General features: G+C 48.0%; 1 protein-coding gene across 1 annotated transcript in view; it reads left to right on the top strand.

Annotated features, from left to right (window-relative positions):
• Positions 1-23318, top strand: part of LAMB1 (laminin subunit beta 1) — a 373674-nt gene that overhangs the window by 178893 nt on the left and 171463 nt on the right. Inside the window, exons 18-19 of the mRNA XM_069629156.1 lie at positions 18-161; positions 16038-16269. Of these exons, the coding sequence (XP_069485257.1) occupies positions 18-161; positions 16038-16269 (376 nt within the window). The remainder of the gene's footprint in view (positions 1-17; positions 162-16037; positions 16270-23318) is intronic.

Below are 23318 nucleotides of genomic sequence, written 5' to 3'. Positions count from 1 at the left end.
GCATCATTTCTGCCCAGCCTGCCAGTGTGATCCTCAAGGCTCCTTGAGTTCAGTCTGTGAGCCCAGTGGAGGGCAATGCCAGTGCCGGCCCAATATTGTCGGGAGGAAGTGCGACCGCTGCGTGCCTGGAACATTTGGCTTTGGGCCGAGCGGATGCAAACGTATGTACCGCTTTACTGGAGCATGTTTTCTTTGTTAAAGTTTCTCGTTGAATAATGAGGCTTATTGGAAATTACTATTGCTGAATGTTTGTAGAAGTTGATTCGGATTGTAAAATCAGTGCAGTAACCTTGGGAATTCCTGTTTGTGAGATATATTTATGGGACCACAATTAATAAAGGGAATCCCACCCCCTGACCCTTTAATCAAAAGCACCACACCAAGATACCTGTACGTTCTATCTAGCCCTGTCTGTGGTGACTCTAGAACCAGTGAATCTCTCCTCCGTTAGCAATGATAAGCCAAGAACCAGGCTGGTGTATAGAAAGATAATGTGTATTAATTATTATGGAAACCTTTACACTTACACTACTTCACCCCACACACATCATTCTCTGTGGCACCAATACAAAGATTCAATACAAATAATTCACCTTTTGGGGATAAACAGTAACAAAAGATCTGAGATTACACCACACGTGTGTTTCTGCTTTTCATTCTCCAGTAAATACACTAAGGTCAAATGAACATTTCAACACTTTTATCTTGCACACAAATCCCTATATGATATGATGTGGCATTTATAACGCTCCTGTACAAAAGTGTTGCTAGGCACGAAAATGGCAAAATGAAGCTGACCTTTCAATCCGGGTGAGATCTGCCCCACCCTGCACCATACTGCTACCCCGAGCCCTCCAGTGAGCTTCTATCCGCTCCCTGATTCAGCCTGAGGCTGAATCAGCTGATGTGCTTCATTTTTCCCGCACTCGCAAGAAACAAAATGTCGGGCGCTGCACGGGCCCACAACGAGGCTTGGAAGCAGCCACGTTGCTAGGCAACATCCAGCCCTTCTTGAAACCACAACTTCCGCCGGCAGGCGGAAAGCCGGCGGCCCGGCGAAGGCCAGGAAAAGGCCCTGTTTTGCCCCTGAGCCTACTCATTGTCCCCAGCGAGGTGGAGAGGGCAGGAGCCACCACCAACTGGCAGCATACCCTCCAGCCCAGCATCGCACCACGAGGACCCGCCCAAGCAGACCTTTCAATCCGGGTGAGATCTGCCCCACCCTGCACCATACTGCTGCCCCTAGCCCTCCAGTGAGCTTCTATCCGCTCCCTGATTCAGCCTGAGGCTGAATCAGCTGATGTGCTTCATTTTTCCCGCACTCGCAAGAAACAAAATGTCGGGCGCTGCACGGGCCCACAACGAGGCTTGGAAGCAGCCACGTTGCTAGGCAACATCCAGCCCTACTTGAAACCACAACTTCCGCCGGCAGGCGGAAAGCCGGCGGCCCGGCGAAGGCCAGGAAAAGGCCCTGTTTTGCCCCTGTTATGCGCATGGTTGCGCACGGTCGCAGGAGTTCCGAGATCAACAATAAGTTCCATTCCAATGAGAAGACACCATGCCCAAAGAGGACCTCGCTTAAATACTTAACCCAGCGTCCATAGCTAACTGACAATACGCATCTGCAGGCAGCCATGCCTGTCTCAGATGAGCCTGAACATCACAAATAAGGTAACTTGTAACATTCTTACGCGCTGCCACTACCACTCTATCCCTCCGGCTCGTGCCTGATCGTGTTACACCTCCTGGTCGCTAACAGACCACATTCACTGTGTTGTGCCTTTGGTCGCTACTTGACCATCTTGACTATGTTACACCTCTTGGTAGCTAACAGACCATATTCACTGTGTTGTGCCTTTGGTCGCTACTAGACCATATTGATTGTGTTACACCTCTTGGTCGCTAACAGACCACATTCACTGTGTTGTGCCTTTGGTCGCTACTTGACCATTTTGACTATGTTATACCTCTTGGTCGCTAACAGACCACATTCACTGTGTTGTGCCCTGGTCGCTACTAGACCATATTGATTGTGTCATACCTCTTGGTCGCTAACTGACCACGTTTACCGTGCTGTGCCCTGATCGCTACTAGACCATATTGATTGTGTCATACCTCTTGGTCGCTAACTGACCACGTTTACCGTGTTGTGCCCTGGTCGCTACTAGACCACCTTGATTGTGTTGCACCTTCTGGCTATTAGCCAGAAACTACCCAAATCCATACTCAAACTATGCCAGCCTGGCTAATACTCATCATGGTCCCCTTCTGCATTATGCCCGACTGCACACCATGTAGCAACAATAGCTATATCCCTTTCAGTAATGGACTCGCTAAGCTTGGCTGTCCTAGACATCACCCCATCCCCTGCCCAACACCCTTCCTACCTTCCCTACCTCCTTTCCCCCAAAGCGCATCCTCAGACCATAGTACTAAAATGAGCGCCACTTTAGGTAACACCCCACTTAACCTTGCTACAGATGACCACTCTGACAACATCCAGAACTTGCACAGTTCGATTGAACACTACCCTACAGCCCACCCTAACCTCATGACCCGCAACGATAGACTAGGTTGTAGACTCCCTACCCTACCTAGCAAAATGGCCACAAATCAATTTACTAAAACCACTAATAAAAATACTACTGCAAACTCTGTGCCACTTAAAGGAGCCTTACTCAATGTTAGATCCCTTGTGGCCCACCCTACAGAAATCGCAGACATCATTTGCTCAGCAGACCTGGATTTCCTCGCCACCACTGAAACATGGCTCCATACTGCAGCAGGCCCCTCTTTATCTCTCTCAGTTCCAGACAACTACTCCATCCTCAGGGCCGACAGACCAGTTGCCCGTGGAGGAGGTGTAGCTCTCATTTTCAAATCCTCGCTTGACATTAGATCTGTGACCTCCCCTCCTTTAAAATCCTGCGAACATCTATCCATTAAAATTCAAACTTCCCCCATCACCCTGGATCTATTATACAGACCCCCTGGGCCCATAGGTTCATTCGAGGAAGACATAACCTCCCTCATAGCCGAAAAATCTAAACCTCTATCACAGAATATCATTCTCGGTGACTTTAACTTGGGGTACAATGACCCCCATGACACTCCAGCATCTTCCCTTGCCAATGTACTTGATGAACACAACTACACTCAACTTAACACCTTACCCACACATCAAAAAGGCAGAACCCTAGACTGGCTCCCTGCACACAACTGCAACATCATCTGTAGGGACCCACAACCACTGATATGGACCGACCACTTCCTACTCGCATTTGACATCAGTACCAATAACCCCCTCCACAGACAACACCCACTTGCACCAGCATGCCTGACGAGAAACGAACGGAACATCACAGCTGAAGCCCTCATCCCACTGGTTCTACCCACCCTTAACATGATCCCTAACACATCAGACCCTAACCTACTAGTAGACACCCACAATAACGCCATGACCAATGCCATTGACCGTGTTGCCCCACTAAAATTACGTAAAAGTAAATCCAAAGCACACCTCAATTCCTGGTATACTCCAGAACTCAAAATATTAAGAAAAAATAAGTCCAAAATGGAAACCCTTTGGAAAAAGAATCCATCAGCGGAACATAAAGTCAATCTTATAAATGCATCCTCCCTCTACAAACAAGAAATTATTCGCACAAAAAAGGAAGCCTATAACACATGAATAAGTAATGCCAGTTCCAATACAAAAGAACTATTCACTATCCTGAAGGAATTAGAAAACCCCAATCCACCTATGGACTCATCTGTGAAGGACCAATCTTGGTGCACAAGTATCCAAGATGCTCTGGCAAACACAATTACTGGCCTACAAACAAAAATTGAAAACAAACGACTTCAACTCTCCAATAGTAGCCCCACCCTTAGCCCCCTCATGTCCAGCCCACCTACCGCCCCTAACACCAACCAGGGTTTCACCTTCAAAAACGTAGCCGCACTAGAAGTGCAAAAAATTATAACATCCCTCAAACCATCGAACTGTAAAGGGGACAGCTGCCCTGCACAGATCATAAAAGATGCAGCAGTAGACCTCGCCCCCTTCATATCCAAGCTCATAAACGCTTCCTTCTCCACCAATTCGGTACCCAATAACCTGAAACAATCATGGGTCCTCCCGCTACTAAAAAAAACAGAATCTGGACCCCTCCATCCCCACAAATTACAGGCCCATTACTACTGTTCCCTTCCTGTTAAAAATTCTTGATAGAGTTGCTTACCTGCAAATTCAGCATTACCTAGAGTCTAACCAATTACTCGGATTACGTCAGTTTCGCTTCCTGCCTCAGCATAGAACAGAAACTGCCCTTGTTGACCTCAAAAGTCAGATTGACGAAATTAAAGATAAGGGCAATGCCACCATCCTACTCCTTTTAGATCTCTCAGCTGCCTTCGCCTTGGTGGACCATAAAATACTCTGTAACCACCTCTCCTCTGCCGCCCACTTTTCCCCCTCTGATGTCACGTGGATACAGTCCTTCCTAGCCAACAGAACCATGAGGGTCTTCTCTCTGGTGGCAGCAGCAGACCCTATCCCTATTTCCTGTGGGATCCCACAAGGTTCATGTGTTTCACCCACCCTTTATCAAAGAGGGGCTTTGTAAAGATATTGTAAACTGGACCGTCTGGGTGTCACCTATACAAACTATGCGGACGACACCCAGATACTCCTCACTATCTCGGGCAATTACGTTATTGATGTAGCCAGGATCAATGAAATCTTCTCCGTCATTCAGGCATGGATGGCCACACATGGCCTCTGCCTCAATGACGAGAAGACCGAACTGCTTATTGTTGGTTCACCAAACAGTCTACAAAAACGAAGTCTAAATTACTCTAACATCATAATCGATGGCAACACCATCCCGGTCGCCAAAAATGTGAAAACTCTCGGCTTCTATCTTGATGCCAATGTTAACTTCACTAAACAAATTAACGCAACCGCGTCTGCCACTGCATATACCGGAAAACTTATTAGAGCCTGTCGACCATTTCTCTCCCCTAACAGTGGCCTCATACTAGCCAGAGCCCTTATACAATCCAAACTAGATTATTGCAATAGTCTCTACTTAGGGGCCAACCAAGCGATAATCAATAAGCTCCAAGTCCTTCAAAATAATGCGCTGCGGGCAGCGCTAAATATCCCCAGACGTGAGCACATCTCGGCCACCAGAACCACATGCAGAAGGCTCACCATCCAACATAAAATCAACCTAAAAACACTCTGCCTGACGTACAAAGCTCTCAACAATTTAGCACCCCCATACCTGACTAACAAACTCACTATGAAACCCTCCGTTAGAACCACGAGATCCTCCAACACCTTATGCCTAACAGTACCTAGATTTAATTCCAAAAGAGCCGGAGGTTCGAGCTTTACTGTACTGGCCCCCCAACTCTGGAACACCCTGCCTCTGAGCATCAAATCATCCAATTCCTTTCAGTCATTCAGGAAACTTGTCATTGGGTGGCTTCTGACAAATAGTCAACTTTGAAGCCAGACCTAGCTATATACTGCACTATCTGTCCATGCCTCACCTATGTCAATATTGGGTGCTATCACCACCATTGCCTGTATATAACTGCTATCTAAATCGTTCTAGCATCACTATTTAATACCATGTACTGTGCTCACCTATGTCACTATTGGGTGCTATCACCACCACTGCCTGTATATAACTGCTATTCTAAATTGTTCTAGCATCTCTGTTTATTACCTTGTTCTGTGCCTTGCAACCTTGTACTAAGCGCCCCTATACTCCTGGGTCCGGAGAGCTATAGAAATAAAATAAACAAACAAACAAACAAGCTCTTTAAATCGTAACAAAATAAATTAACTACACCATGGACTTTGCATGAGGTTCACTTTTCACAAAGTTTCATTTGAATAAAATGCTATTGTTCACTGTTGGCATAAATGCAATTTGGCATGTGCAGCACTCTTTATTTTAATCTCCCTGCGCACTGTGCAATGCTCATAATGTTAAAGGATAACACACTTTTAAAACACTCATATATTTTTGTAGAAATCCTTTTTCATCACCATTCTGCAATGCAAAATCTCCCTTCTCTCAGGGAACACTTTGCCACTTTCTGTAGAAAGTGTGCTTTTCGAATCAGGGACTTCATTTTGTTTCTTTGGGAAAACACCTTTTTGTCCAGTTATTCAGTTCATCATTTGGGAACCCTCTGCCTTAATGCAGGGTTCAGAGGGATCAGAAAGCAGTAGTAAATTTCATTTTTGTGCAGCCGCTTTTTTTTTCTTTTTTCCCAAGGGCGTTTTTCGGGTTGTCAACCAGAATAGGAATACCCAATTACTTTATAGGCTGTTTTTCATTCACGCTGGCAGCAATGTTCTTGATTTCAAACTTCAACAACATTACTCTGTGTAATATTGGCTATATGGCAATTAGTTAAAGTATTGTTTAATAAGATTGCTAAGGGTCTACTGCCACCACCCACCCACTAATTGAGGGAAAGGTATGAACTCAAGCTGACAAGCAGATCCCCACAAGACTGGGTTTAGTTGGACAAGTTGTTTGGACAAGTTAACTTACATAATCATCTTTCGTTATGTAAATTGGAGGAAAGGACAGCCAGGTCATGTTTCAGGTACAGGACAGGAATCTGGTCAAAAATTCAACATCAGTCCTAGAAATTCTACATCCCTTCTTCTGCTTCCTTTGGTCAATCTAGCCATCCGCCAATACACAGACGATACTCTGTTGTACATGAGAGGAAATGGCGCGAGATAGGACAGTTTTTTTTTTCTGACGTCCAACTAAGGGCTTAGTAAATCCATTCAACTGAGACAGTACAAGCGTCCACTCGTAGTATAAGGCTGTTCACCTGAGTTTATGGTAGCCGTTAGGCAGAATTGCATGCAGTACCCTCTGGGACCACTACACACAATTAGGACTACAGGTGTTAGCCAAACCAACCTTTGGTATAAGTCTGTACCACACAGTATTTGGTAGCGAGCTGAGCAGCCAGGCTCATCTCAAGAGTGAATGTCCGCAGTACAAGTAATTACACCGAGGATTTTCAATCACAGTGTTTCAAGTAGACACTGGTTTCTTGGTAAAAACACTTATTAATTTACTACAATCATTTAGAAAACATTTCACTAGAAGGAGTCAACTTAATATTATATACACCAATACACTTCAATACAAAACTCTAAGATTTTGAGACAGTTTGAGCTCCCCTGAACTAGGAGCCAAATGGCAGTTCAGTTAGAAGTGAGCAAAAGGGACAAGGTAAGTAGAATAGATCACGCATACTTGTTAGACAGTGCAAATAGTTTCAGTTCACCAGAAAAGTTCATTTCAGGTCATTGGGCCAGGCCAAAGTCAATGGGCTAGTGTTCTGGATTGGAAAGAGCAGTTCTGGTATCAAACGGTAAAGTCTTTGCAAAAGTTCTCAGAAGTAGTTTAGGTGAAAAAGAATCATATGTCAGGTCACAAGTTGATTAGCCCTGTAAAGTGGGAAAGTTTCACAAACTTTCACTGCGATAGTGGCGTTCTCTCAATCGGGTTGGCACAGTACCTTAGTATGAAGAACAAAATGCAGCTAAAGATGTTGGTTCCTGGCAGGTCCTGCAGATCTCACTGTTCCTGAGCCTCAGTCGTGGGGACAAGAGGGAGGACATCGGGGGACTGCAAACAAGATGGAGTCACTTCCGTTCCAGTAGCTGTAGATTCAAGCACACAAGCTGGTATCCCTCTCCCTTGTTAATCCTAACCAGCCTTGAGAATTGTATCCAAGTGGCTTACGAGTTGATTGGTCCCACCAACTCAAAGGAAGAAGTCTTCCTTGAAGGGGCTTCTCTGTCGAGATGAACTTGGCAATTGGGACTTGCAGCAGGGCTTCTCCGGGCAACCCACGGTCCAGGAGTTGCAGCAGCCGTCCTCTTCCAGCTCTTCTTCAGTTCTTTCTTTCCAGTGGTTGACTCTGCTTTCCAGTCCAAGAGACTTGCCTTTTAAACAGTGCTCTCCCTTTCATTCCAGCCTAGCTGTCACTCACCCAGCAGGGTGGCTATCCTTGCCGGACAGTGAGCCAGCCAATCAGGCCAGAGTGCATTTGGGTCTCCTAGGAGACTAACCACAGGGAGTTTCGGGCACCTCCCTCACTTCCTGCCCACCCCAGACACTCGGACGCCAGAGGCGGTCTTCAGTCCTGAAGCCTGCCAAAGGTATACGAGCAAAGGGACCAAACCTGATCTGGCGCACACAAACACTCGAAGGACCTTTTTTAGCTACCGGTGTTCGCGGTCAGGAAAAATCATGGTAGTTTGTTGTAAAACCACTGCCACCAGCCTTTTCAATAGGAAAGGGTAGCAATTGACTGCTACATGCATATTTAGACACAGGGATACTATGTAAGCCCTCCAGCAATCCATTGTAAGATGGTGTGTGCTGGGCCTTGGAATTTGGAAAGATTAGTAACGTCAATTTCACTTCACATTCTCTGTGAAACAGTAGTTTATCCCAGAGAAGGTATTTAGACTTTTGGGAACACACATGAAAAGATGATTCCTATGGAGTTAGCAAAAACTCCATAATCAAAGAACACAAGTGAAAAACACATCAAAATGCATGAGAAAGTGGGGAAAAAGGGGCTCACACTCTTTCCAGGTAAAATAATCAAGTCCTCAAAATCCAGCAAAGTTGCTGGGGGGGTTCTAAGGTGAAGGGAATTAACATTTATGAGAATTCTCCCTAAAAGTAGCATAGACAGATCAGCCAGGCTTATCTCAGGAGGGATAGTAGGCTGCAGGAAAGTACATTGAACCTGTAGTATACCAAGGATTTAATAGAAACACTTACAACCAGAAGTATTATAAAACAAATGTTTATTTTAAATACAAGTAGGCCACGTTAAGTCTTGGGGTAAGTACTGGTCATAGAGTTATAAACACATTATAAAAACACAACACAATGCTTGAAGGTACACAGACCAAAGCATAAACCTTCTTCAGAATACCTAACAGTAATTCTAGGGAAGTCAGACCTTATACACGTTTAATATAGGCCACACCTTTTCATGGGGAGTAAAACCATATGTTACATTTAGATTACTTTGCAGTAAGTCAAGGGTAGTATACCCTGTCACTTATACAGTGGCACGCATCAAATAAATCCCATAATCAACCAACCCTGTTACCAGAATACTTTTCAGAATAGTAGAACACAGATTCAAGCAATAGTAGAAACCTAAAACTATTATTCAGGATTACCGTTGTACTAGGTGACTAAAACTGTTTGGTGTGAGATACAATCACAGTTGCTTTCCAGCTCAGTGGAACACAGACTGAGGTAAGCAATAACTCTTTAACTTCTTTTAGGCTGTGTTACGGAGAATTCTGCTTATTCCCTTCAACCTTGGAGACCCCCAGCTCTTTTGCTGAACTTCTACTGGTGTGTTATGAATAATTAAACAAACTACGCTAAAATAGAGTTCAGTAGACATAGGTTTGTTGGGGAGAATTCTCATTTCTGTGCTAATTGCCTTCAACCTTAGAGACCCACCCCATCTCTTTTGCTGGACTTTAGGACTTTTGATTTGAACCCTAGAGTGAGTGAGCCCTTTTTCTCACTCTCTCATGTGTTTTGACCTGATTTGGATTGCGTTTCCTTTGTTTTTGGAGTCTGACAAACTCCAAAGGCATCTACTTTTTGTATGGTGATGCAGAGCACCTTCAGCGCAATGCCGCAGAGAAATCCTTTAGATTTCTCATAAGGTTTAAATATCTTTTCTTGTGTGAACTACTGTTCACAAGAATAGGAAAGTGAAATTGACTTTTTACTTTTTCTCTTTGTGGGTCAGCACCCTCTGGGAACACCATACACAATTAGGACTATTAGGTGTAAGCAACAACCAACCTTTGGTACAAGTCTGTACTACACACTTTTGGTAATGAGCTGAGCAGCCAGGCTTATCTCGAGAGGGAATGTGAGCAGTAGAAGAAGTTACACAGAAGTATTGCAATCACAGTGGTTCAAGTAGACACTTACACTCAAGGTTTCTTGGTTAATAAATACTTAAACATTTATTTACACAGTCATGGAAAACATTCACTAGTAGAAATCAACTCGATATTAAACACCAATATACTACATCACAAAACTCTAAGTTGTAGGGACAATTTGAGCTCCCTGCACTTCAATACTTTTAAATAGGAATAAAAAGGCAGAGGTTTGTACAAGGGGTTTGAAAGCCCTTCTTTCAGATAATGCAAAGGTTCAATCTACCAGGACGGTCAGTTCAATTCAATAGGCCAGGCCAAACAGTCTAGTGTTCTTGGATAGGACAGCACAGTTCTGGTACAGATGGCGAAGTCTTTGTAAAAGTTTATAGAAGTAGTTTAGATGAAAGTGAATGATGTGCTGGGTCACAAGCTGATTAGGCCTGCAAGTTGGGAAAGTTTCACAAACTTTCACCGTGAGAGTTGGGATCTCTCAAACGGATGGCACAATACCTTAAAGTGGAGCAAAAAGATGTAGCTGAAGACCTTTGTTCCTGGCAGTTCCTGCAGATCTCTCTGTTCCTGAGCCTGAGTCTTGGGAACAAGAGGGAGGACGTCGGGGGACTCCTGCACGGGATCGTCATCAGAGCTAACAAAATGGCTTCACTTCAGCTCCAGTAGCTGTGGCTTCCAAACACAAACTGGTGTCCTTCTCCCTGATTAACCTTCACCAGCTCTGAGAATGGTATCCAGACGTTTGCTGAGTTGATTGGTCCCACCAACTCAAAGGAAGAAGCTGTCCTTGAAGGAGCTTCTGTCGAATGGAGATCTGGCCATTCGGAGTTGCAGTAGGGCTCCACCGGACAACGGTCCAGTGGTTGCAGCAGCCGTCCTCTTCCAGCTAGTCTTCGGTTCTTTCGTTCCAGTGGTCAACTTTGCCTTCCAGTCCTGGAGACTCGCCTTTTAAACAGTTTTCGTCCATTCATTTGAGCCTAGCTGTCACTCACCCAGCAGGGTGGCTGTCCTTGCCAGACAGCCAGCCAATCATGCCAGAGTGCATTTGGGTCTCCTAGGCTAACGAGCACAGGGAGTTTCAGGCACCTCCCTCACTTCCTGCCCACCCCAGACACTCGGATGCCATGGGCAGACTTCAGTTCTGAAGCCCTGCCAAAGGCTCACGAACAAAGGGACCAAACCTGGTTTAGCTCACAGAGCTAAACACCAGAAGGACCTTTCCACAAATAAAGGGTGAAAAAAGATGACCAAGTCTATTTTTGCAGAGGGGTCTTGGGCGCCATATTGAAAAACATGGCGGCCCCGATTTTTAGCTGCCGGTGTTCGCGGTCGGGAAAAATCATGGTGGTTCGTTATAAAAACACTGCCACCTGCCATTTCAATAGGAAAGGGTATCTTTTGACAGCTACAAGAGTATTTAGACATAGGGGATACTAAGTAAACCCCTCCAACACTCTATAGGAAGATAGTGTGTACTGGGTCTATGAATTTAAAAGACTAGTAAAGTCAATTTAACTTTACATTCTCTGGCTGTACTACTTTGCTGCTGCAGGAACTGAGTGCCAGGGGTCAAGAAATCCATAGTCGAGCACAACGTCTGCAATCCAGCCTGAAGCTCCAGGAGTCTCCCCAGGACCCTCTAGAAGCACGATGACCAGAGCTAGAGTGCCCTTCCCAGAGTGCAGTATTCAAGGACTGAAGGAACCCCAACTGGTGTCCAAGATCCGCAGTGGTGCTGTTTACCGAGCGCTGAACCCGCGACGTGCCGCTGATCTGAAAAGAGCCTTTAGCTGCCGCCGACCTCCAAATTGCTGCTGCAGGAGTCCTCCAGACGTCCTTCCTCTTGGCCCCACAACCGAGGCCCAGGAACCCAGGATCTGCATCGCTGCAACCAGACAGAATTCAGCTGGACCACTCTTCTTCTAGCCAAAGGTACTGTTCTGACGTGGGGTACTTACCTCAGTATCTTTATCTTTGTTCTTCTCAGGTGAGACCTGCAGTAGCTACTTTGCTAGAGTTGATCTCAGCTCTATCCTTCACAAGTGGACCCTACAGGGATTTTTCTTCAACAAACTCTAACTTTGTGCAAGACTTTCTTATCGAAGAGGTGTCTCGGCTGCATAGACTGTGCTCCAATTGACTTTGCCTGTCCTGGCTCCCTGCAGACTCTTCTAGTCCATTTGCCTTTGATATTTATTGTCCCTCAGAAGTGATAACTTGGTTTTAAACTATTATTGCTGGGAAAGGTTTTTGTCTAGACTTCATTGTAGATTTAAGTGCTCACTTTTTCCTTCCTTTTCCTTTCTTCAAACCTCAGAATCTACAAAGTGTACTAGTGATATCTAAATGTCATTACTGTCCTAGTTAGTGAAGTCCCCTCAGGGTGTAGGAAGTGTGTAAAAAGCATCTCTAAAGAGGATCTACTAGCTTTGTGTTGATTCTGGAAACGTATTTTTAAGTATGTGATAGTTACATATATTGCCCTTTTTAAAAAATGCTGTTAAATATGTGTAACCAAAACATTGAGTGTAAGTGTTACTTGGCTACTTGTATTTGTAGATTTCATTGCTACAGCTCACATTTACCCCTCTTGAGATAAGCCTGGCTGCTCAGTCACACTACCAACTTGTGTAGTACAGGGCTATACCAAAAGGTGGGTTACCTAATACCAAGCGAACACGTGTTGTGTAGTCTACCACAGGGTTACTACATCAAGTCTTGCCTAACAGGGACCTTGACGCATGAAGGACCATGGGTAAAGGAGACCTCACACTAGGGATAGTATTACTAGCACAGCCTCTTGACGTCCCTTTTTTGAGTTTGGAAAAAACAAAAAATGTAATGCTCTATGGCTGCCATTAGATGTCGGCCAATGCATAGCATGTGAATCTAAGCAGATACATCAGAAATACGATTACAGCGAGTAATGTATCCCATAAATATCTATCAGTATTTTTATAAAACGTTAGTGTCTAAGTGTTTCTTTAGAGCAGGGGTGCACAAATGATTTTGCCAGAGGGCTGAATGTACCCTACATGCTGCCTATAGTGGGCCGAAAAAGTAAATGCGGGAGGAGCGGTAGGCGGGGGAGTGGCAGGAGTGTTTTTCAACCCTCCATTTTTATTAAACACATGGAAAAAGAATACAAGTTTAGGTGTGCCGGTCTTTATTTGCATTTCAAACGTACATTTTGTACTACAGATTTTCCATTTTTATAATTAATTTCTTTCATAAGGATATATTCTCAATAGTGGACAAAGAAAACAAATCATTCAGGAGAAAAAATACTGCGCTCAAACATTTCACGCATTATGCCGCTTTAGATTTGCAAGGCACAAGCTCATTATTTTGGACTGCTATTTGGACTGCTATACTTTGCTGTTTGAGTTGGCCATACTCTTGTGTGTATGGCCTTCGTTAAGTCAGGTTTCCACAAAAGTCAAAGGAGGTACATCTCTTAACTGTGCCTAATTTAGCTTTATGATTGAGCTCACTCTTGAGTGTGACACTGTGCCCCATGGTGAACCACCCCCCCAACCAAACACTATGCCCAATGGCCCCCACCCTCCAACCAGGCACTATAGCCCATGCCTCCAACCCGCCTACCAAACACTATGCCCAATGGCCCCCACCCTCCAACCAGACACTGTGCCCCATTACACCCACACCCCCACCCAAACACTATGCCCAATGGGCCCACTCTCCAACCAGACACAATGCCCATGGCCCCCACCGTCCAACCAAACACTATGCCCAAATGCCCCCACCCTCCAACCAGACACAATGCCCCATGGCCCCACCCCCTAACCAAACACTATGCCCAAAGGCCACCACCCCCAAACAAACACTATGCCCAAAGGCCCCCACTCCAACCAGACACTATGTCCTATGGCCACCACGCCCACAACCAAAAACTATGCCCCATGGCCCCCACCCCTAACCAAACATGATGCCCAATGGCCCCACCCTCCAACCAAACACTATGCCCAATGGCCCCACCCTCCAACCAGACACTATTCCCCATGCCTCCCACCCCCACAACCAAACACTATGCCCCATGGCCCCCACCCCTAACCAAACACTATGCCCCATGCCTCCCACCCACCTACCAAACACTATGCCCAATGGCCCCCAGCCTCCAACCAGACACTATGCCCCATGCCTCCAACCAGACACTATGCCCCATGCCCCCATCCCCAACCAAACACTATGCCCCATGCCCCCCATCCCCAACCAAACACTATGCCCAATGGGCCCACCCTCCAACCAGACACAATGCCCATGGCATCCACCGTCCAACCAAACACTATGCCCAAATTCCCCCACCCTCCAACCAGACACAATGCCCAGTGGCCCCACCCTCCAACCAGACACTATGCCTCATGCCTCGCTCCCCCACAACCAAACACTATGCCCCATGGCCCCCACCCCTAACCAAACACTATGCCCCATGGCCCCACCCCCTAACCAAACACTATGCCCAAAGGCCACCACCCCCAAACAAACACTATGCCCAAAGGCCCCCACTCCAACCAGACACTATGCCCTATGGCCACCACCCCCAACCAAACACTATGCCCAATGGCCCCACCCTCCAACCAAACACTATGCCCAATGTCCCCCACCCCCACAACCAAGCACTATGCCCCATTGCCCCGACCCCTAACCAAACACTATGCCCAATGGCCTCGACCCTCCAACCAGACACTATGCCCAATGGCCTCCACCCTCCAACCAAACACTATGCCCCATGGCCACAATCCCACACCTAAAAACAGTGACCCATGGCCTGCACCCCTCACAAAGACGGTGAGCTAAATAGCATTGGCATCAACAAATGAAACTGTCTGCATCTCGGTTTCACTACTAAACAAAGCGTGTGATCCTGGGAAAATCATGTAATCGCACTGTGCCTCATCTGCAGTGATGCACTTCATAGCTTATGTTAACATATCATGCTGCTATAAAAAAAACAAATTCTAATGACTATAGAGTTGCTCCACAAAGTTATTTGCCACTTGGCTTACTTATGGCAACCTATTCTAAAGTCGCTTCCATGCTGCCACCAAGAACCAAAGACTGATGATGCTCCTCGCAACGTCCTTTTCTATGAGGTCACTTCTGTTGGTGCAATCCGTATGCAAGTGTAGGTGTTAAAATGCCATCTGCCACTAATGTTACCAAAAGAAAGTTGATGTGAGGGTAAGCTGCTTAAATGAGACCTTATGTATGGAATTGTGCACACTGCATTTGGGCAGGGGAAGTAGCAGGACTTTTTTTGCGCCTCACCCGACCCACTGTTGCAATGCTGGAAACTCCACCGCCCACCCCCCCAAACTCCCAGCACACACAGACAACAAAAAAGTACATGAGAGCGCCCCACTTGGCACCGTGGATGTCGTTGCGCTGCAGCTGGCGTGGCAAGGCTGAAATGCAGTCGCAGTGGTGACCCTCTATTGGTGGAGCACATGCACTAAATGACTCGTGAGAGCCACGTAGTAAATGCAGTCCACCAATAGAGGGTCAGCATTTCCCGGCCCGGCAAGTAAAAAAAAAAAAGACTTTCCTAACAAGAGTACGGCCGTAGCTGCTTGCAGGCGCCCTCTATTAGGAAAGTCTTTAATACTGGCGGGCCAGGAAAATCAACATGCCAGGCCGCACTTGGCCCGCGGGCCACATGTTGTGCACCGTACTTTAGACCATATGTTTGCTACAAGTTCTTTGTACCTTGATACAGCCCTCTCTCCCACCCAAGATAAACCTGGCTGCTTTGACGTTCTACCAAAACCTTGAGTGGCACAGACTTGTACTAGAAGTTGGAGCTCTGTATTGCCAATTATTTGGGTGGATCTTTGAAAAAAACTCCCCAACACATGTTTTCTGTTTCACCTGCAGTGATACTGTAGGTAACACATGTGACCACTGGTGGTGCAGTTGAGCAAGGTTTCAGTGATATTTTCACCACTTTATGGAGACTTATTTGCAGGGTTAAAGCTTGATGGCCTCAATCTGCTTTCTTATGTGTTTCTAGCCTGTGAATGCAATTTGCAAGGATCTGCGCATGTCTTCTGCGACCCCATGACTGGACAGTGCCCTTGTATACACGGAGCGTATGGTCGACAGTGTGACAGATGCTTACCTGCTTATTGGGGATTTCCAAGCTGCAGAGCATGCAATTGTAACGGACATGCTGAGGATTGTAATCCATACACTGGCGAATGTCTAAATTGTGGAGATCACACAGAAGGCCACAACTGTGAAAGGTAAGGACGAACATCTGGAACGTCATTGAGTAAACCATTGTTTGCATTTGCACTGATAGTTAAGTTTCTGGTAGAGGATGTTCATTATGACTGGTCTATTAGCTTCCACAGACACAAATCCTATGTACATTACTGAGCAGTTATGCTCTTGCTATCCTGTTCCTTAAGAACATTTCTTTTCAGATCTGGCACATGATGTGGCATGTTGACCCCACCCTGTAGCCAAAACAATGGTACACAGACGAAGTGTTATAATTATTGAGAAGAATGTGATCGACATGGCAGCTGGCTATGCATATGGCATGCATGCATTTTGTTTTCCTCCATAAAAACGAATTATGGGTTCTTATATTAAATGTGTGCTTGTCAACAACTAGGATGTAGGAAGATTCTCTGTAAACTGTGATATGTGCTGCTCACCCTGATTTCTTCAGCCAGCATATTGACAGGCCTGCAGTGTCGTGATATGTTGAATGTAATAACAAATCACAGCTACCAGCTAAAATACCCAGCCTTTGGTGTAAAACAGTAGGGAACAATGTAAAATGGCCACATTTAGGTAAGTACCATCATTAGTTACATAGGAGTTTAAAACGTGCGTAAAAGGTTTTTCCCAACAGAAAATGCGACAAAGTTCATAGGCGGCTGTGATTATGGATTAAAGTAGAGTAAGTATCTGCTGTATCGCACAGTTCTATGTGATTTCATTGAAGGAGAATTGGTCAAAATGTTTTCTTTCTTTAGGGACAATTTACAGCAAATGTATGCAGGGCAGCCCCCCCCATCCCCCCGCAGCCTCTCCAGTACCCACTTCCTTTATTACCCTAACCCACTCCCCCACATACATTTGCCGTTAAATGCAGCAGAAAGAATTCGACCAATTCTCCCTCGATGAAATCTACTGCGGTCAAACCTCCTGTTACTATATCCCACAGGTGCAACCAACCCCAGGGAACACCAGAGGAGAGAAGATCTCCACGTTCGAGTGCCAGCCAGAGAGGAATGGAAGCAAAATAATATTCGGACATTGAAAGTCACAGGTGAACCACGATAGTGTGCGGCCTGCAAATACTCCCAGAAACAAGGGACCTTTGCAGGTGATTGAAAGTACTATATCTGGACCCCAGGAAAAGGCACTGTTGGGTAAGAATTGGTGCAGTACAACTGGTGTGGGACTACACAAGACTTAACTCCTTGGTATTAAACCCACCTTTTTATATAGGCCTGTATTACAAACATTGGTAGTGTGACTGAGCAGCCAGGCTTATCCTAAGAAGGGTAATGTGAGCTGTAGAGCTGTGCAATGAAACTAGTAAATACAAGTATCCAATTAAACACTTACACACTTAGTTATAATTATTTATTTATACACAAAGATATTTAAAGCATTCTTTAAAAGCAGTAATTAGCTGTAACAGTAATTCCAAGTTAGGGTTCAATTCAACAAGTGAACCAGAAAGCAGGTGAGTAATTCATTCATATGTTACACATGTTCCAGCACCCGGAGGTGGCGACATTTGAGGTCAGTATAGTATTTATATATTATCACCTTTGCAATATTGAGTTTTTCAGGAAGGAAAGGTTAGGGTTAGATCAGAACAGACTGATAGGCTATAAGAACAGTTAGATTCTCCCAAAGGGATGCAGGCAGTCAATTATCCCAGCATTAAAGTGTTCAACATTTAAGACCTGTTAGGGAACAAGCACTGCCAAAGCCAATAGGTTCAGAAGGAGGCCTTTAGGGAGCCAGGACAGCCAAAGTCAATAGACAAAGTCCTGATGCTTTTCTTCTTGGATAAATGTTCTTAAATAGTGAGTGTTCAAAAGAGAAATCACAGCAACTCAAGAGGAGTTAGCTTTAGAAAGAAAGCACAAGCTGTAAGGCCAATGCAGGTAAGTTGAGGTCAGCTTGGTGTTGGGTTAAAACGCACTCCCAAAGGTAGGAAGCACCCCAAATGGCAAAAGGATCAAATACCCCAAGCCCCACAGTATGTTGAAAATGAAGAAACTGTTCCAGCTGGTTGCCCTCACGATGCAATGCAGTAGACCCTTGTTCTAGGTCGTGGTGACGAAAGGGAGGAAGGTCTGGCAGGCTCCTGCGGCAGCATTCGAGAGAGGGACTCTGCAGCAATGATTTCCGTTGATTCAGTGGCTCTTTGTGGTTTTGGCGCCTTTTCTTCAGCGCCAATGAAGAACGAAAAGCTCTGTTTAGGATTTCCTGATCCCTTGGTCCCGGACTCTGGTGAGGCCACAGAGGCGTTTCTAAGGGGGTGGGGGGCTGAGGGGCCAGAGCCCCGGGTCTTTTGGTTGTAGCCCCAGATATAAGCTCAGGGGTTACAACCAAAAAGGCTAGCTAGCCCCCAGCCCCGACAGTCCCGAAATTAGCATATCCCTGGATCTTTTCCAGACCTAGCCTCAACTTTGGGATAGGGGGACTCTGGACGCGGATTTCTTGCTTCTTAGAGTCCTCTGGATACCCACGAAGATCTGGCCAAATTCGGACGACAATGCATTCAGATGGTCGAGATACCCAGGTATTGGGCTTTTGCAGCCTAGGAAAGTCGCCGCAAGTCTGGGAGCACCAAAATAGTTTGTCTCTAGGCTAGTTGGTCCCACCAGCCTAAGGGAGGAAGTCGTCCTTTACGGGTCTTCCCGGTCTACTCAAAAAGGGGTCAGCATAGCTGCAGGCCTTCACCAGGCACTTTGCTGTCCAAGTGGTGCTGCTGGTGTCTTCTTTGGATGTTGTCCTCCGGTGGTCTACTCTGCTCTTAGTCCCAAAAACCTCACTTTTTATGCAAGTTCCCATTCATTCACTGCCCTAGACTGTCAATCACACAGCAGGGTGGCTGTCCTCCAGTACAGCCAGCCACTTAAAATGGAACTGTTTTGGTGGCGCTGTGGAGCAGCCCAAGATGGCTGCCTAGCTTTTGGGCTCCGTGTGGGACTGGGTGATATCCTCGGACATCTGCGGCTACACTGTGCGTTTTACGCTCATCTCCTCAATACTTTTGCCTCGCATCTTAGCGCCTTTGCCTGGCGAAATTCCGGCTCCTCTGCGACCCCAGGTGCGAGGCCTCTGATCCGGCGACCAGACTCCGGCCCTCTCCCCCGCGGCGTACGCGGCGTCGGCCGAGGCCCTCCCCCTTCCCAGGGCCTGGGCACTTCTCCCGGGCGCTCGATCGGGCGGACTGCGGCCCGATCGGAGCCCCGGCGGCTTCCGGGCGTCCTGTGCCCGGCCCCCCCGGGGTGCGGCCCGACTGTGATCTCGGAGCCGTGACCGACGCGGAGCGCGCCCCGGCCCATCCATCCGGCTGCGGGCGATTCTCCGTCGCGGTCCCCTGCTGGGCGGCGGGGCAGCGGGGGCTCGGGGGAGTGCGGGGCTACGCCCCCGGGAGGTGAGAGGCGGCTAGCTGAGTGCCCTACATCCCTGCTGCGGCTGTGTTCGCCGCCATAGTTGGAGCTGCGGAGCCGGCCCGGCCCCTCCCCCCGTCCTGGGCGGACTGCGGCCCGTTGGGGGACCCATCGCTGCGCCGCTGCCTGCTGCGGCTGGGGGCTGAGGCTGGGGCCCTTAGTTGTGGGGGATCTGGCCCCGGCTCTCTCCTGTTGGTGGGCCACTCCTTCTGTCGGCTTCCTGCTGAGTGCGGCTCCCTTCCTGGCGGGTTGGTCTGGACACCCGCGTCCTTCCCGCTGACTCTGCTGCTAGTCTCTCCACTTTTTGGGCCGCTTGGAGGGGCTGGACTGGGTGCCCCTCCTTGGATATTCGCTGCAGCCTCAAAGTGGACATTGCTCGCTACGTCCCCGCTTGTGACTTGCCTGTGGTGCTGGGGGTGTGGCGGAGGGGCTTTGTGGCGCTCCACCCTTGGATCCGTGTCCCGGGTCGGCTGCCTCTGTGGCCCGGGCTTCTCCACTCTGTGGGCTTTGGGAGCTGCCCAACACCATCACGCCCCAATCAGCTACCGCTGAGCCCTGATCTCTTTCACCCCGGGAAGCCTCGGCGACCACAGTTCTCCCCCCTGGCATAGGCTCCGCACTCTTGTATCTGTTCTTGGGACCACTACCTGTTCCACCCCCGAGCACCAACCCACGATGCCTAGCAAGATCAAGGGGTCCTCCAAAGGGGGTGCCATGGATAGATTTACTAAAGCTGTCCCGAGGGGGGAGGCTGACCAGGACTTGCCTATTTCTGAGGAGCTGGTGGTCAACATTCGCCCTTCTCCTGCGGCCCCGGACCTGACCATGGTCATGGAAGCCATGGCAAAAAACTTTGCTTCCTTTCACGAGAAACTCGACGACATCAATGCCAATGTTGCCTCTTTAAAAACACGGGTGGATCAGGCGGGGACTAGAATCACAGACACTGAAAACCGTATATCAACTAACGAGGATGCTATACACGTGCTACAGGACACTGTGGCGTCACTGTCTCGAGACATGCGAAATGTGAAAGCGAAGTGTGATGACCTTGAGTCGCGCTCCCGCAGGAATAATCTGCGTATTATCGGAGTCCCTGAAAGTGCCCTGAAGGGTCGCATGGAAGACGCGGTCGAGTCTTTGTTGAAGGCCCTCCTGGGCGACCCTGCCATGTCCCCATATTTCACAATTGAGCGCGCCCATCGGGCTCTGTCTCCCAGGCCCAGACCGGGTAACATCCCTAGACCCATCATAGCCAGGATTCTCAACTATAGAGACAGAGATCTTATCCTCCGCCTGGCGCGGGAGAAGGGTGACCTGCGCTTCGAGTCACACACAGTGAGAATCTTCCCGGACTTCTCTGTGGCGGTCCAGCAAGAGAGGCGCCAATTCATTGGAGTCAAGAGGCTACTCAGAGAGCGGAATGTCCCCTATGCTATCCTGTTTCCAGCTCGCCTCAAAATTACACATAATGTACCAGAGGAGGCGGTGAAATTCATCGAGGCGCACCTGCCGCTTCCCAATCCGGCGGGAGCTCCGGCTGAGGGTGACTGAGCTGATGCTACACACTGATCGGACACCTCTTTTTTCGTCCAGGTTATCCATCAATCGGAACGTGATCATTGAAACGACGCACAACAGTCCTATGGTTCAGGCCCCCTAAGCGCCTAACCGGGCGCGGTGCTCGGCTGGCTATGGAGGCCTGTCTGGTGATCCGTTTACCGCAGAACCTGCTACTGACGGCGTTGCTGTCCTACACATCAGTCCACAAAGCCGCCCACACGGCTACAGCACACCTCGCTGCAATTGCAATGTTCTTGGTTTGTTGGTTGTCACTGCTTTGGTGCCCCTGTTGGGCACGGGAAGGACGTGATCCCTGTTGGATTTCGCCCCCTGACCTCCACGTTTTTGGGAGAGTCAGGCTAGCTGGAGACACCTGCAGGGGAGGGTGGGGGATTCACACTGCAAGTTGGGGGTGGGCAGTGAGGGTGGGAGGTGGCATGGGTGGGGATTGGGGACATGTTTTTGAAAATGGTAGTGGCGGGCTGGCAGCCGGCTACACATCGGGTCGCTTTTGTCTAATTATGCATCATCCTGTTTCTGTATTTCAACAACTATGGTGGGATGTTCACTAAGCCTGTCGAGATGCATGTGTCAGCTTCAGTCATGGTCACTCTGAGATTGGGAGATCTGGTGACCCTGGTACTGGGGTCCGGTACTGGGGGACGGGGGACCCGGCGTCCGCTGACGTTGGATCACTCTCCCTGGGTTCCTTGTCCAGGGATTTCATTGACTAGGGCACTAATATGGCTGTGACTATAATGACATGGAATGTCCGCGGCCTCAGTAATTACACTAAGGGTCGCAGGATCATGGCTTACGCCAATAGGCACCACTGCAAGGTATTACTCCTGCAGGAAACACATTCCACTGGTCCGTTGGCCAGAAGCATAGCACCCACCTGGGGACCCCTCAGGTACTTCATGACATATTCTACAAGGGCCCGTGGAGTGCTGACACTAATCCACAAGTCTCTCAAATTCGTTCTTCACAGGAGCTATATTGACTCAGGGGGAAATACATTATCCTGCACTGCGCCATCTCCAATAGAGATTATCTACTCGTGAACACCTATGGCCCCAATGTAGACTCCCCTGAATTTATTGACCAAGTAGTGTCCATACTCCTGGGATACGTGGGTGTACAGATCATTTGGGGTGGTGATATGAACTTTATTTTGGACCCCGCCGTGGACAGGACCGGCTCTGCCCCCAGACCCTTAGCGAGCGCAGCGCGCAGGCTCTTGTCACACTGCAAGTCACTTGACATCCTGGACAGTTGGAGAGCCCTTCATCCGCTAACGCGGGAATACACATATTATTCATCGGTGCACGACAGCTCTTCTAGAATTGACCTGATCCTATTGTCGGGCCAACTGATTGGCAGGGTTTCAGATATTCGTATACTTGCACGTACTCTGTCTGATCATTCACCGGTCCTACTGACTGTCAATATGGGCATTCTGGCTCCCACCATTAATACTTGGCGCTTTAAATCGGCCGCCCTGCAGGACATTGTCTTCAGGGCTGACATTCTGTCAGATATCCAGTCCTACTTTGAATTCAACTCACCACAGGACACCACCCGGGGGATCCGTTGGGACGCCTTCAAGGTTTTCATTAGGGGGGCAGCCATTTCTAGGGAGTCCGGGGTCCTCAAGTCCATAAGGGCCTCCCTGTCGCGCTCCAAAGCCAAACTGCGAGATCTTGAGCGGGCCCACCCTGCCTCGGTTGACCCTGTCATCCTTTCCCAGATAAGCGAGGAACTCAAGTTTTTCAACGAACAGGCCATCAGGGAGGTGCAGTACTTTAGCCGACCTAAGGCGGCGCGGAAATACGGTGAGGGGGACAGACCTGGCAAAACACTGGCCGCCTTGGCCAGGGGGGAGTGGGGCCTAGCCCAAATCACTTGCGTCAAAGATAACAACGGGTTGACCCAGTGGTCTGACCAGCACATTTTGGAGACCTTTGCAGACTTTTACTCTGAACTGTACTCGCAACCCCCCGAACATGGCGAATCCCAGATGCGTGAGCTTCTCGCCCAGATCCCCACCACTATCGTCTCCCAGGCTACGAGGG

This window comes from Ambystoma mexicanum, chromosome 12, assembly GCF_040938575.1.
Source record: "Ambystoma mexicanum isolate Mex_15411 chromosome 12, UKY_AmexF1_1, whole genome shotgun sequence".
Lineage (NCBI taxonomy): Eukaryota > Metazoa > Chordata > Amphibia > Caudata > Ambystomatidae > Ambystoma > Ambystoma mexicanum.
Note: the sequence above shows the minus strand (reverse complement) of the source record. Positions and strands in the feature narration are given on the sequence as shown.